This window comes from Platichthys flesus, chromosome 1 (assembly GCF_949316205.1).
Source record: "Platichthys flesus chromosome 1, fPlaFle2.1, whole genome shotgun sequence".
Taxonomy (NCBI): domain Eukaryota; kingdom Metazoa; phylum Chordata; class Actinopteri; order Pleuronectiformes; family Pleuronectidae; genus Platichthys; species Platichthys flesus.
Genome location: NC_084945.1, coordinates 22,726,501 through 22,740,746, shown reverse-complemented (window position 1 = coordinate 22,740,746; position 14,246 = coordinate 22,726,501). Strand labels below are relative to the sequence as shown.

General features: G+C 41.1%; 1 protein-coding gene across 1 annotated transcript; it reads left to right on the top strand.

Moving 5' to 3' along the window:
• Positions 1–3: 3 nt before the first annotated feature.
• On the top strand, positions 4–13,293 carry heatr3 (HEAT repeat containing 3). The gene is made up of 15 exons (XM_062389082.1): positions 4–269; positions 1,174–1,346; positions 3,414–3,501; positions 4,138–4,238; positions 4,507–4,616; positions 5,551–5,691; positions 5,835–6,127; positions 7,699–7,789; positions 7,986–8,140; positions 9,333–9,415; positions 9,548–9,684; positions 9,895–9,983; positions 10,643–10,786; positions 10,854–11,030; positions 11,973–13,293. The coding sequence occupies exons 1-15, from the start codon at positions 129–131 to the stop codon at positions 12,084–12,086; spliced, it is 2,037 nt and encodes a 678-aa protein (XP_062245066.1). The 5' UTR covers positions 4–128; the 3' UTR covers positions 12,087–13,293.
• Positions 13,294–14,246: the final 953 nt, after the last annotated feature.

Genomic DNA, 14,246 nt, shown 5'->3' with positions numbered 1-14,246 from the left:
ACGTCTTCCACATGGCGTCGTCCAACCTGGTGGAGGCCGGAGTGTGTTTGTGAGGTTTGATCATTAAACCCGAGCAAGAGAAACGAACATCACATGCGCTGGACGCAACTTAAAATAAAAGAAGTAAGATGGGTAAAAGTAGAACCACTAAGTTTAAACGTCCGCAGTTTAACGCTGTCGGACTGCCGGTGAACGCTGTGAAGGAAGCCGACCTAGAGGAGGAGGAACTCGGGGAGGAGAGCTGTCCTGCTGCCGAGCTGCTGGAGAAAGTAGGAACACACTCTGCTCCTGTTTAATCAGTTTCTTTATGTGCGTCTATATGTTTAACATATTGTATCTTTGGTTGGCTCTCATACATCTCAGTGTAATGCTTAATAAAGAGCTAGGGCTATATGCCCAAATAAGTTACCGAGGGAAAACCCGTGTCATATCAGCCGATGTCAATAATCATAAAGATACATGTCACATGCATACATTTGTACATTCGTATTTAGCAGATTGAACTATCTATAGACACACCTGCATATTTATCCGTATCAGATGATGTTGATTCTCACGATGAATGTCCCAGTATTTTTTCTTGACAGTGTAATGACTGATTGAAACTTGGGGTTTAAAACTCTTCATTTCCAGCAAAGAATTACAAACAAAGCTCAAGTTGATTGATGGTTGTATACCTCCATGCAAAAGCAATATAGTGATATTGAAAATCATATTGCAATTAGGATAGATACTGGTTTATCGTCCAACTCTACATTGAGGACATCCTTTGATATGACCAAGTTTTGAGTTTAGTCATTGGAATCAACTTCTTAAAGTGTGGTTTCAATCTTCACCTCCTGTTGATAACTTTACATTTTTCTGTCTAAATTAACTTGTATCTGTACTTTAATGATGACAGATTTTATGATCTCATTTATTGATATTTTTCTTATGCCATGTGCACAGTGAAGAGACATATATATATAATTGCTCATCTTTAGATTTGGAAAATGTTTTGCTGTTATCAATTGCTTGTCCTTCTCTATATATTCACAATATATCGGCCAATAGAAAAGTGGTCATCTTGATATAATTCTTCCACCGTACCACCCAACCCTAGTACCCACTGCAGGAGGACTGAAGCAAGTCAATCTATGTCTTGAGTCACATGGTGTATACATCTCTCTACAGCTTCAGAGTCCGAGTGCAGATGTGCGAGAGTTTGGGTGTGCCAGCATCTCTCGGGTGGTGCAGCAGAGCCAGACCATCCCTGGCTTCCTCCAGAGGGACGCTGTGAGGCGCCTGGGCCCCATGCTGCTGGACAGCAGCCTGGCTGTCAGGGAGACGGCCACAGGAGCACTCAGGTGAGTCAGTAGTGAAGGAAGTTGTGGTTCAGATCAGATCTGGAGGCAAAGACATCTACACAAAGCTGCAGCAAGGAATTACATGTATCAACTCACACACTGAAGAGCTGTAGACTAGTCAGTTTAACTATATGTTAATCATGTGGGCCACACAATGTCAGTTGATAGTGGATTAGTCCATGGTGACTCCTTCACATCTCTTGTTTAGAATAAAAAATAAACTAGAATGTCACTTGGTGGAGCTCACACTGCCGCCATTGCCCAACAGCTCCCTTCAATTCAATCAGGCCACAGTTCATTACACACGCAGAGAACCTCCCACTATGTTGGCATGTATGGCAAACAAACTCCAGGTAAAATCCCTATTCTCCAGACTTTACCTGCAGGTCATGTCTGAAAATGGCTTTAGAGGGCCATGAATTATTCTCTGGGAAATCAGTTGAAATGTCAATTAACACATTATTTGCAACGTTGAAGTGCTAAAAAACTCCTGGATCATCTTTTCCCGGATCCACACAAAAATGTAATGAGATCTTTCTTTGCCGATGTCCCATCTTTTCAGCAAATTTTGTGGAAATCCATTCTGTAGTTTTTTCATAATCCTGAGGACAAACAAAAGGACAGGGGTGAAAAAACGAACCTCCTCGGTGGATGTAAAAAAAAGCTGAAAATATATGAAACTAAAGAAGCTAAAACCAGCAAACGTTTGGCCAAATCTTTTCTAAAAATCCTTAAAATAGTATTTTAATATAAGAAATGGATGCAAATTTATTTAGTTGCGATGAAATAGTATTTGCAGCTGTAAATGAAAGTTTGTGACACAGATGCATGCGCAGCTCAGCGTGTTGACTTAAATACAAGATGACTCAAAAATCTTGTTTTACCCTCAAACCAGCTCATTTGTTTTCCGTTTTCTATAGTTACTCTATACACTGTAAGTAGAAGGTCATCACATGACTTTTTTCAATGTAGATTGTTTCACAAGTCAAAGCAGAGAAGTCACAGGGGTGATAGCTAATTTCAATAATTACTCTCGTCTATGCACATCAACCAGTTCTAGTTTCCAGCGTTACAAACAGAGTGTTGTGGGTTCAGGGCAAACTGGACTCGTTGCCAAATTAGAAGTGGTTCCAGTCAAGGTCCAAGATCCAGTCATAACCTGCCAGAAAGTAAACCCTGGCCCTTTTAACCACCAGTAGTCCTGTCATCAGAGTCTTTGATTGTCTGCAAACGCGTTCATGCCACTCAGTCGATCAGTCGCAGTAACGGTCTACAAACATTGAAGTACACCAAGTAATCCGACTGAGTGTGTGAGGGCTTTAATGGGTTCTACTACCTGTGCAGCCCTCTCAAGCAAAACGTGTATTTTGAACATGGACACCTTGCTCAATGCTTCGGTTTAAGAAGTCAAAATAACAACCTACGAACAAATGAATATATAGGCATATAAACACATCATTGGTTCAGATAATCGTGGCTGTGTAGCGCAGAAGTATTTGTCATGTTTCTTCAACAGGGGGCGCCATATCACAATCAACGGCTTGGGTGTAATAAGAAAGACAGTCCCGTCATGATTTATTGTGTTTTGTTTATTTATTCTCTTGTAATATATTCAGGTTTAGGTTTCATTATTTCAAATGTTCTTTATATAGAAAACAGATCACATGGTCATCCTGTGAGAGGAATTTTTAAACAGAAATGTTGATAAAGTGCTGCACAATTAAAGTATAAATATAGTAAAAGTAAAATGATAAAAAGTTAATAAAAACAATATAAGGACACGGAAAAGCCATGGGGATCCTTAGTTAAACCATAGATTTGTCTGAGGAACACTTAATTGTGAATAATGAACTGTTCCTAAGCTTTGCGGTTGAGACACACGATCGCTCTCGACCAGGGGTCAGACAGGAGCGCTGGTCACTGGGAGACAGTCAGACCATTGCTCACAGTGTATCTCCAGCCTCTCTCTCTTTCCCCCTGATACACACAAAAATACAAACAGCCTCTCTGACAGCAAATCTCCTCAATCTGACCGAGTGTGCGTCTGGGTCCATTTCTCCCCGACAGGAATCTGAGTGCATGCGGAGGTCAGGAGGTGTGCGAGGACATGGTGAAGCACGACGTCATGACTCCTCTGACAGCACTGCTGAGAGAGGTGAGACTCCTCCACCGCTTTTCGCCAACTCCATCACTTCAGTTCCTCCTCATCAGCAGCTGCTTCACACGGCTACAATATCCTCAGCAATGGCCGGAAATATGGGCTGATATCAACGTGTGAAACCCATATGGATATCTGTGGTTATGTTTTCTGATAGGAAAACGCATACATAAATGATATACAGTAGATATGACGTGCATTTATGTTCACATACATTTTTTACAAAAAATCTATTTTCTTAATTCGGTAGTAATATGTATTTTTTTTATTGTTATTTTTTATATTAAAGTTTATGGTTGAAACTTCAATTACATTTTTTTGTTGCAAGGGTTTGATTATGACATCTTAGGAATCCCAGACAAATTAATTTTATATATACATTTCAACTGATATATAGGGTATCTGAAATTTTATTCTAATATCAGATATGGAACTTGCTCTTTAGTCAGTAGTGTGACATATATAGAGTGTTACATCACTAAGCAATGCTCATGGACCATGTGATATTTAATAAATCAAATGGTAAAGCGGCTGCATGATAACATTCTGTTAATAATTAGGATTTTTTTTCCCCATATTGATTGGAAGGTTCTTCTTGTTTTCATGTGTAACACACTGTTGTTCTGTGCCCAGTGCTGTGCTGGTTTTGAGAGTGCCGTCGTGCTGGTGAAGGAGCAGAAGAATCCAGTGGAGGATGTAGCCATTGAGGCTGTTCACCTACTCTGGAATCTCTGGTGAGCCGAGAGCCCGTGGCGAGCTGGTTCTCACACCCTGCTTTTAACCTTTTATTTATGTGATGGTTTACTGAGAACGTCATTCACACCAGTCCTCTGCTGTTGGCGAGTCCGTGTCTAGTACCCATCTTTATTTACCTCATCTCAATTGTCATAGCTAGTTAAGAAAAGTACAAGCCCACTTATCAAACGATGGTTCCTGTCAACGGGCCGTAAGCATCAACTTAACTCTGCTCTCACATCCATCTCATTTATGATTTCCTTCCAGTGAGAGCAGCAGCCAGGCGTTGTCCAAGTTCAACAAAGCAGGTCTCCTGGATTTGGTCGTCCAATGTTTGGAGAGACACCCACACAACGTGGAACTGGCCATATCTGCAGGTAGGACAGATTACTACACTGTATTCTGGTTCAAATTGGTTTGATGTATGTTTGACTTGCTGGTTTGAGGCCTGTTTTCCAAAATGATTGCATCTTAAGATTAAGATACGTTTATTTATACCAAACACATGCACAGACATGCACAACACACTCATGCAATGGTAGGTAAATTTATCCTCTGCATTTAACCCATCTGGTGCAGGACACACAGAGCAGTGAGCGACCATGTACGGCGCTCGGGGAGCAGATGTTGGGGGAGTAAGGTGCCTTGCTCAGGGGCACTACACAGGGTAGGGAGACTCTTGGACTTTTGGACAGATCAATCCAGGTTCGTCTTTTGTTGTCTTTCCGTGGAGTCAAACCAGAGACGAACCAGAGACCTTCTCTGCCATTAGATCCTTGTTAACCCCAAACTGTGCGTATGCATTCCCCTAATTTGATGATCGGGTCTACCAGTGCTAATTGTCCAATGCAAAGGGCAATTCTTCTGCCTGTGGGAAAGGAACATTCCTGCTTGGCGACACTCACTCAAACATCACATGGAGTTTACCATAGTATTTACCATGAGTGCAGTGACCTATCTTCCAAAGATTACAGTTAAAGTTGTGCTATTATTGTTATTTATATTTGTAGGTACAGGGCTGTAGCTCCCAATGACCCACAATTAATAATGTGAGCACATGTGAGAATACAGCAGGAAAATTAAAAAAAATTGTTGGTGGACGAGTTACATTTTTGTGTTTTGTGTTTGTGAACGTGTCTGACCCGGGAAATCTCCCAGTGTTCTTCATATGTGAAAAACAAACTCTGGAAAATATTTCAACCCAATATTCCGGACATTTTCAGGAGTTCATGTCTGCGAACAGATTCATTTGGTTTGTCATGGTTGGGAAAGCAGTGTTTCAGAAATGGTTTCCTCCCTGTGTTCTCCCAGCTCACTGTTTGCACACTGTGACTGAGGACAACTCCGAGCTGCTGTGTAGCATGAGCACTGCCGCACTCGGCGCCCTGGAGAACGTGCTGCTGTCGTCTCAGCCGGGCATGGCCCACACTCTGCTCAGGACGTTGGCTGCAGGTACAATTTGTCTCTCTTAACATCGTTTGTTCAGGACCAGATTGTAAAACTGTAACTTTTCCACAATAGACAAGTAGACTGAGACATTAAAAACGTTCCGTGTGGACAGATGTTGCCTATAATGTCCCACCTCTGTCACTCAGGGACACTGTGGAACATGAAGGGCAGCCTGCCCGCTGCCCGTCAGGCACAGGCTCTCAGCGCTGTGGTGGCCACCCTGTCAAAGTGCCTGGATCTGGATTCAGGGACACTCGTACTTGAACTCAGACAAGCAGAAGAGGATCGTCACAGAAACGCACCGGCTGCGCCAGACGCAGGAGACCAGGCTGCAGGGGAGCTCGCTGTGACCGAGATGGATGAGGAGGAGGAGGCCCCCCAACAGAGGAGGAATGGGAAGGCTCTGAACATCGATAACGACTTCTCCGACCTGCTGCCTGTAAGTGGTATTTCTATAAGTTGCTGGCTCATGTTATGCATACAGAAAGCCATGTGATCCTCTGGCGATACAAGTTGACCCTTGGACACAATAAATTCATTTGTCAGAGAGATTAGGAATCCTGTTCTCTTGTCGATTGGACATTCTATTAGAGCAGTACTGATAAATTGGCTGGACTCAAATGTTCAGTTCCCTCGAAATCTACTGAAGTTGTATGAACAATTATCTTAGTTACCTCCACGCATGAAGTTATGTTTTCACCCCTGCCTGTTTTTTTCTTCTTTAGTTTTGATTGTTAGAAGGATTACAGAAAAGCTACCCAACTGATTTCCATGAAATCTTGTGAAGGGGCAGGTTATGACCGAAGGAAGAATTCAGAACATTTTGGTGCAGATCAGGAATTTATTGTCACTTTCTTTAACATGGATCGTGATGAAACAAATCAGACATGTTCAGGGGACTGTTATTTATGGATTAAGTGAGTTTAAATGTGGTTTCATAACGGGACTGTTTGGCCTTGGCGGATGTACGAGCGCTATTCAGTACCATTCTTGCAACGGAAAGTTAATTATTTCAAATGTAAACTGTCTTAAACTATCAAACATCAGAAGAAAAGGGTTTTTGGCTTTCAAGTGTCATTCATCCAGGTTCGTCATTTAAGTCCTAAGAATAATGAATAACAAAGCTTACATATATAAATTTCAGATTAAACTCATTCTGAAAACATTCATTTGTCAGCAAATGGCATGTTGCAATTTTTCATGTTTATATCGACCTTCCATGTCCTTTTCATAGGAAAGGGGCAACACTCAAAAAAAACGTTTGGTTTACATGTGGACAGATGAGTTACACTTGGAATGGCAGGGACACTGCATGCTGAGAGAGTCCATATAAATTATATTAAATGCAGTGCACAGGGTAACTTCAGTGATTGTTGTATTAATTTGAACTTTACACCAGCTTTAGATGATTTAATACAACAACCGACAGGAGACAAATTTTAATTTACCCTTGGTTTTAAATGCTTTCAATGTCAGGACGTGCATGTTTGTGTTAGCGAGGAGGTAGAGATGCACTTCTGTGTTTTGGAGCCAGGTGAAAAGGGGGCTTATGAGTCACCCTGGAGTGCGAGCCAGACTGACAGGCCAGACAACGTGTCGGGTTTGGGTGCAGGAGAGTAGGGATGCTCAGCAAAGGTTCAACAGGGAACAAGCTTCTGGCTCCCGCCGCGCCGACAGACCCCTGATCTGACCTCAGCGAGACAGAGCTGTCCCTTTCAGCTCAGTAACAGCCAGAGCCCCAAGATTGTGGATGACATTCACAGTGACGTTCCAAGATTTCCCCAAACATCAAGTGTTATACAACAAGGATCTCCATCTTTTCTTCTTTTCTTTTTTTTCACTCAAAAGCAACACTTGTTTTTCAACAAGTGCAACTGGAAGTGTTAAAATGTCCAACTGCAGAGAAATCATCTCAGTCCCTGGGTTGGCAGCTGAACTCAAGCTGGGTGAGAACTGTGCTAACAGTCATCGTTTTGGTGTTGACTCACATGGCTGCTTGTTTCTTTCCAGAGGGGCAAGGAGGAGCTGAGGGAGGCCACGGCCTTGCTGACGGCCCAGCAGACGTCCTTAGAGATCATCGTCAACATGTGCTGCTCTGACGGTGAGTGGTGTGGGCACTGACAGCAGTGCTGACCCTCGGGGCACTTCTCCTCAACATCATGTCCTCTGACACAATTACCCCAGTATGTGTTTATCAGAAAAAGATGTTATAACAAGAAATAGATGTGATGAGTTCATCTGTGTGCCTCGAGATGCTTTCGGTTTTCTTGATCAGTCCTGTGTGTGTGTGTGTTCAGACCCATCTGACGACGAGTGGGAGGAGGAGTCGAGCAGCGATGAAAGCGACTTGTGTCCGGACAGTCTCTGTGATGGAGTGTCCAATCTGATGTCCCCCCTCTGTTTGTCAGCTGAGGTTCACGGAGCCTTAATCAACCACAGCATCCCTGAAAAGGTAAATCCCAACCTGCGTCATCAACAAAACCTCATCGGTCAATAGTTATAGAATAGGAGTTCAGCTACATCCACACCATGATGTTTTACTCTATAAGTCCCCTTAAGGCCAATTCAAGGCAAGAAGGAGAGCAAACTTAAGGGCCCTGACAGTTCATCCACATACATAAAAGCCATTACAAACAAATGACAGATCTAAATATATAACATATATTATAATATAATTTATAATACTAATGCTAACAAGTTTAGAAATACAAAAAAGAGATTAAATAAGAAATACCAAAATGTCACATTAGAAAAAGCCTAATGGAGGGGTAAGGTTAAAGTGCAGGTGCATTCACAAAAGGTAAACTTACCATCCCTTGTGGTTAAACAGTTTGATGGCCTCTGGAATAGCTCCTTGCAGTTGGTTTTGCACCTGCAGGCCACAGGTCGCCAACATCTACTCCACACTACTACAAAGTCTTAGTGTGCCTAAAACAGATCGAGTAGTCTGGGCATGTAGAAACTGAGACGTTTGGAAACTATGATGCAGTCACCTTCATTCACTTCCTGATTGCTTTTACTCAGTCTGGACTCCACCAGCAGTGGTGAACACAAAGTGCTGCTAACACACTAACAGTTCCACCTCATAGTCGATCCAAGAAAAGAAATCCCTCGTTTTATTTTTCACCATTGTTTCTTGGTCGTAGTATTTTCTTTAACTAAGCAATTGACTGCAGAGAAGACAATCTGCTTCCTGTTCACAATCGCATGTTCATGCACAGTGAACATGAATGATCATGTGCTCTTTGTTTTCTGGAGCGTAGTATGGACAGAGATTATTTCTGAAATGGAGCTGATTCATTGTTTTAAAATGAGAACGTATTAATATGAATATCAATCAATCAATCAAATTTGTTTTGTTCAGCCCATATTGACAAATCACATTTTATCTCATATGACTTAATGTAGCCTGCATCACATTGTCAGTTACTTAAGATAAACATTTGAATGTATTAAAACCGTTTTTTTAAGTAGAAGCATAGTGATCAACAAATGTGAATATAGTTATACAGTGAATCAAACCCGAATTACCTTCTATACTGTGTAATAGAGATCTGTCTGGTACTTATTCAATCAGGCTAAACCCTATAAAGACGTTTCGTAGTAATGTATATGTATATAATGTTTTTTTCTCTTGATTCAAGGTCCTCAAGAAGACAGAGTTCCCCAGACCGCAAGCCACAGATGTGTGCCATCAGGATCCCTCCTGGAAAGGCCTGATAAAAAAGTAATTCGCTCTCTTGAGCTTCTCTCTGCGATGATCAGATTTTGTTGTCCATATCAGCAATTATATCTCCACAAACAAATTGTTGATGCAGTCTTGCATGAAAGGTCCTGATAAAAGTCATGTTTGTTGCAGGATGCAGCGTGTACAGTCCCGGGCTCTGACGTGCTTCCACAGCATCCTCTCCTCCATGGATGCTGAGTCTCTGGGAGGAGCAGCAGCCCTGCAGGGAGCAGCACAGCACCTCTCGACCCTGGTTTTTGGTGCAGCAGGTCTCACATTTAAGTCTTATCATTGAAATGCAGCACATACTCTGTAAATCACATTTAGAATCAGAATCGCAGTGAAAACCAGATTTAAATCATAAGAGTCAGTTGAAAGTGAATTTGTAGAAGAAACCGTTGCAGAGGTATGAAGACTGAAGAAAACTGAAGCATCTGGTGTCGTTGCTAAATACACAAAATGTTCCTTCTTGTTTTCAGAGATACCCAAAGATGAGGAGTTCCTCGAGGCCGTCATCAGTGCCATGCGGTCTCTTCTTCAGATGATCGCCTTCAAAAATATCCCCCAGGTACAGAATGCAAATCCAGAGCAATAAGTTCGATGAAAAGCTCCGTGAAGCTCATTTATGTTGATGACTCCCAGCCGCTACTGCTACAGAGCTGGTGGTCACTTGTAAGTTTATTAATATTGAACATATCAAGAGTCCGAATCGATTTGACTCTGCACTACCTTGGGCCGTTAACAATACACATGCCGAGTGTGAAGCTGATAAGATGAGTGGTTTGAAATCTGCATTCCACATACCGATAGGCAGAGATTTATTTAATTTATTAGATGGATGCTAGTGAGGAAATGTTCACACACCAGAGCTTCAGTCTGTAACGAAGACTTTACACTTAAAAGATGAAGTCTTCAAGCCCAAACTAAAGTTACCTTGATGACGTTTTTAGGATTACTTTGTTTTTAGGCTTTTGTAAAAAACAGACTGTTGTTACAGTGTGAGTAGTTCTCCTCATTGTTAGTAAACTGACTTTTGTGTGTAAAATATGTGGAGTTTCCCTTTTAACTTTGGCTTCATGTTTATTGACAGAGCTGACTGAAAGAGTACGGCGGCATCACAGACTTTAGGTTTTGTGTTCCATTCGGAATCCTCCTCTGTCCCTTCACACTAAACACTGGATCATGTTCATGTTTGACAGCACAGTATCCATGTTTTGTTTTTCTCAGTGTATGACCCCCCAGCAGCTCATGAGCCTGAGCGAAGCGGCCACCCGCTGTGATGTTGTCAGTGTTAGGGTCAATGCCGTCGCCATTCTGGGCATCACTGGCAGCACGTTGGCCAAAGAGAAAGGCACTGCCGAAACCCTTCAGGTAAACTGCCGCCTCTCTTCTTTTCTTGGAGTATTTGTTCTTCCGTTAAGAAACTGTCCTCCCACAGATGATTGGAAACGCCTTACTTCAAGTTGCCACCAAGGATGCCGACCTGGTTGTGAACGGAGAAGCACTTGACGCCCTGCTTGATGTGTTTGCGGACGGAGACGAGGCAGAGAAGGCTGCTAAAAACATCCAGTTGCTACCTGCACTGAAGGCATTTCACCCTGTCTTTAAGGCCAAGGTAAAAGTTTTATTTCTTCTAACTGAACCATATTGTTTATGATACTTAAAAAAAAAAAATTGCATTTACATATGCAAATTGATGATAAATCTATCTCTCCCGCCCCTGCACCTTTTTTCTCCTCTTTGTAACTGGTATTGCCTCCTACTTTATTTCATGTATTCCCATTTTTCAATATTTTAAATGTGTCCATTGTCTTATATGGCTTATCCTCTTGAGGGTCAAAGGGGGAGCTGGAGTAAATCCCAGCTGACATTGTGCAAGAAGCAAACTCTTTAAACTCTAGAGGGGGTCAGCATATCAGAGGGGCCTAAGAAGGCTGTTTTCAGACATTAACTGAACTCCAGACATTCCTGACATTATCCGGAGGGGCTGTAGATGAGAACCCAAATGTCCAAGTGTGAGGCTCCAAGCTTTCTCCAGAGGCTCGCCTTCCAGCCCCCTAGTAAAAATCTGCATGATATCAGAAAAAGCTCATGTGAGAACACAGCAGGAACAAGAACAGGAACTGTCGATTTGCTGTAAACAAAAACAAGCGATATCCACGGCAGAATTAATATGTTACATCCTGCCTCTGTCCGCTGCACCACCCGTCATCTGAGCACTTCTGTGTTGGTGTGAACGTCCGGGTCAAACTCTACGGACATTCTCTGGAGTTCATGTCTGAAAACAGCTTTACAGAGAGAAATCCACTCTCACATTCTTGCCTCCGGTCAATTCAAAGATGCAATTAAGTTAAACAGTGTTTGGACTGTGGGAGGAAGCTAGAGTACCCTGTGAAAACCTACACAGACACAGGGAGAACACGGAAACTCCAAACAGAAAGACCCCTGTCCGAACCTGGTTTTTCGAACCTTGTTGCTGTGAGGCGACAATGCTAAGAACCACACCTCGTGTTGCAACTCCAAAAATAGTAATACAATTTCTGTTTTTTTCTCCTAGATTCGTAAAGAGGGAAAAGGCAAGTACAACCCTCAGCAGCTGTGCGTGCTCGACAACATCAAGGTGAACCTGAGGAGATTCATCGGTTATCTGGAGAAGCTGGGGAAAAAATGAGGACTTTTCAGTGGAACACGTTTGGTTTGGACAGACGCTGTATGCTGGCAGCAGTTTAGCATGGAACAGGAAATGTTTTTGAAACCATCAAGTATTTATTATGTTGGTAGTAAACCATTTGTTAATGCTTGGTTTCAATGTTTATATTCTATAAATAATGATTTACTATTTTACTTAGCGGTGTGAAAGTTTATTTGTTGTGAAGAAAGAAGAGAGGAATCTAATAATTATTATTTACTGTGCGTTGCAGTAAAGATTTGTTTACTCTACATTCAACTTTGAATGAGAAAGTTTTCATACTCCCCAGATCAGCTGTGGTGAGCTGACGGCAGGCGTCACCATGGTTACCTTTATTTTCGCCCCAAATTTCTATGGCGAAAAATCCAATGTTTTCAGTCCTGCTGTTCCTGATGAGGCTGTGTGAGGTTTTTAAAAAACGACACATTACAAGAGTCAGTTTAGCTACTATATAGAAAGGAGTTTTTCCTTTTCGAATCATTATTATGTTGAAGTATCGGCTTGGTCAAAAGAAACAAAAGGCTGATGTCATTTCACTAAACTGAAGGGTTTTGGCACGCTCACTGCAGAAGTTAGAATAAGCCTACAGTCTATTACGACTGATGTCATAGCCTGTAGAAAGGAGCACATGTTCTCTACCTCTGCCTCGCTGTGCGACCACTTGTGTTTCACTACTCTGATGCATGGAGTGGTAACTTTTCTAGGTTTTGCAGGTCACCAGAGCAACAAGCTCTACTGAGAGTATTCATCTCAGTAAGGTTATAGAATAATTGCCAAAATACAATAAAAAAATGAATAATAATATGCATTACTGAAACCAATAATGATCAACCAGCATCTGGTATTGCTGATATAACAGTTATGTGCTACAACACAACAGGTTTGAAATAAAGTAAATTCAGGGTAATTTCTTTTATTTTTGCTCCTGATTAGAGGGTTTTTGAGTCAAGCCCTTAACATTGCTGACTTCTGTTTTTGACAATGTCATAAACACACTTTCAATGATATGTTTAAGGTAGAATATGTCATCAGGCTATGAATGAATGCTTCTTTTTCTTTTAAATAAATCCTGTTTCTGTAAGAGGTTTCTTTTGTATTCTATGACCAAGTTCGGGACTTGTATTTCTTGGGATTTTCTATGTCTCCAAGCAAATGCTGAACAAATCAATTAAAAGGTAGCTGTACTATATCTTAAGTGTTTTGTGTTTAATACTTAAAGTAATTGCCGCCATGATCATGTTAATTTTGAGTTTAAAGGATATAAAAACACTAAACAAAGGCCCCAACCATCCAGTCATGATATATGATTATACACAAGATAAAAACACATACTCTGACTGGAATAGACAAATATAACTGACCAGAGACACTGGGATTTTTTGCATGGTCATCCCTTGGCTAATAAGCTGAAATCTTTATTTGATTTGAATGATTTTCTTTTGTTTAATTTTTTAATCCAAAACAGATTACATCGTTATGTTAAGGAGACTAAGGTCAAAATGTTTTTCGTATATAGCGAAAAATTTTGTGTGGATATGTGGGCATTAACCAAAATTACAAACTTGTTATCTCATAAGGAATAGCTCTAATTTAAACCTTATGTGACATAATTTAAACAAAAGTCAAAAATCCTTATGTGCTCAGTTACGTTCGGGGAGATTACCATCAGCCCTGGGACTGGAAGGCTGAAGGCCAGAGGAACACAGACTGTTGGATGTTTTCGCTCCGCTAAATTGAAAATGAGGTTTATTTTTACTTTCCTGTATATGACGACTAATGGGATGTTCCTTTTATTAAAATGTCCTCTGTTTGTACTAAATTATTTTGGTTGGATAAATTTGAAAGATTTGAGTTGTCGGAGGTTTTTGCACATTTTATTCGTGTGGCAGAAATACTGCAGATTTTCTTTTTTTAAATGTAAGTAATAAAATGTTGCTGGAGCGCTGCAACTTGACTTTTGGTGTCTTATAAACCAATGAGGGTTGGGCACTTATGTGTACATGGCACAAAAATATAGAAACAATTCTTCAGTCATACATTTAAAAATTGTTCTGATCTGACTTACTGTTTATAAATAAGGAATCACCTTGGGAAATTGTCATAACTGTTAAAAATATTAACATTTAGTTAAAAAAGTGGATG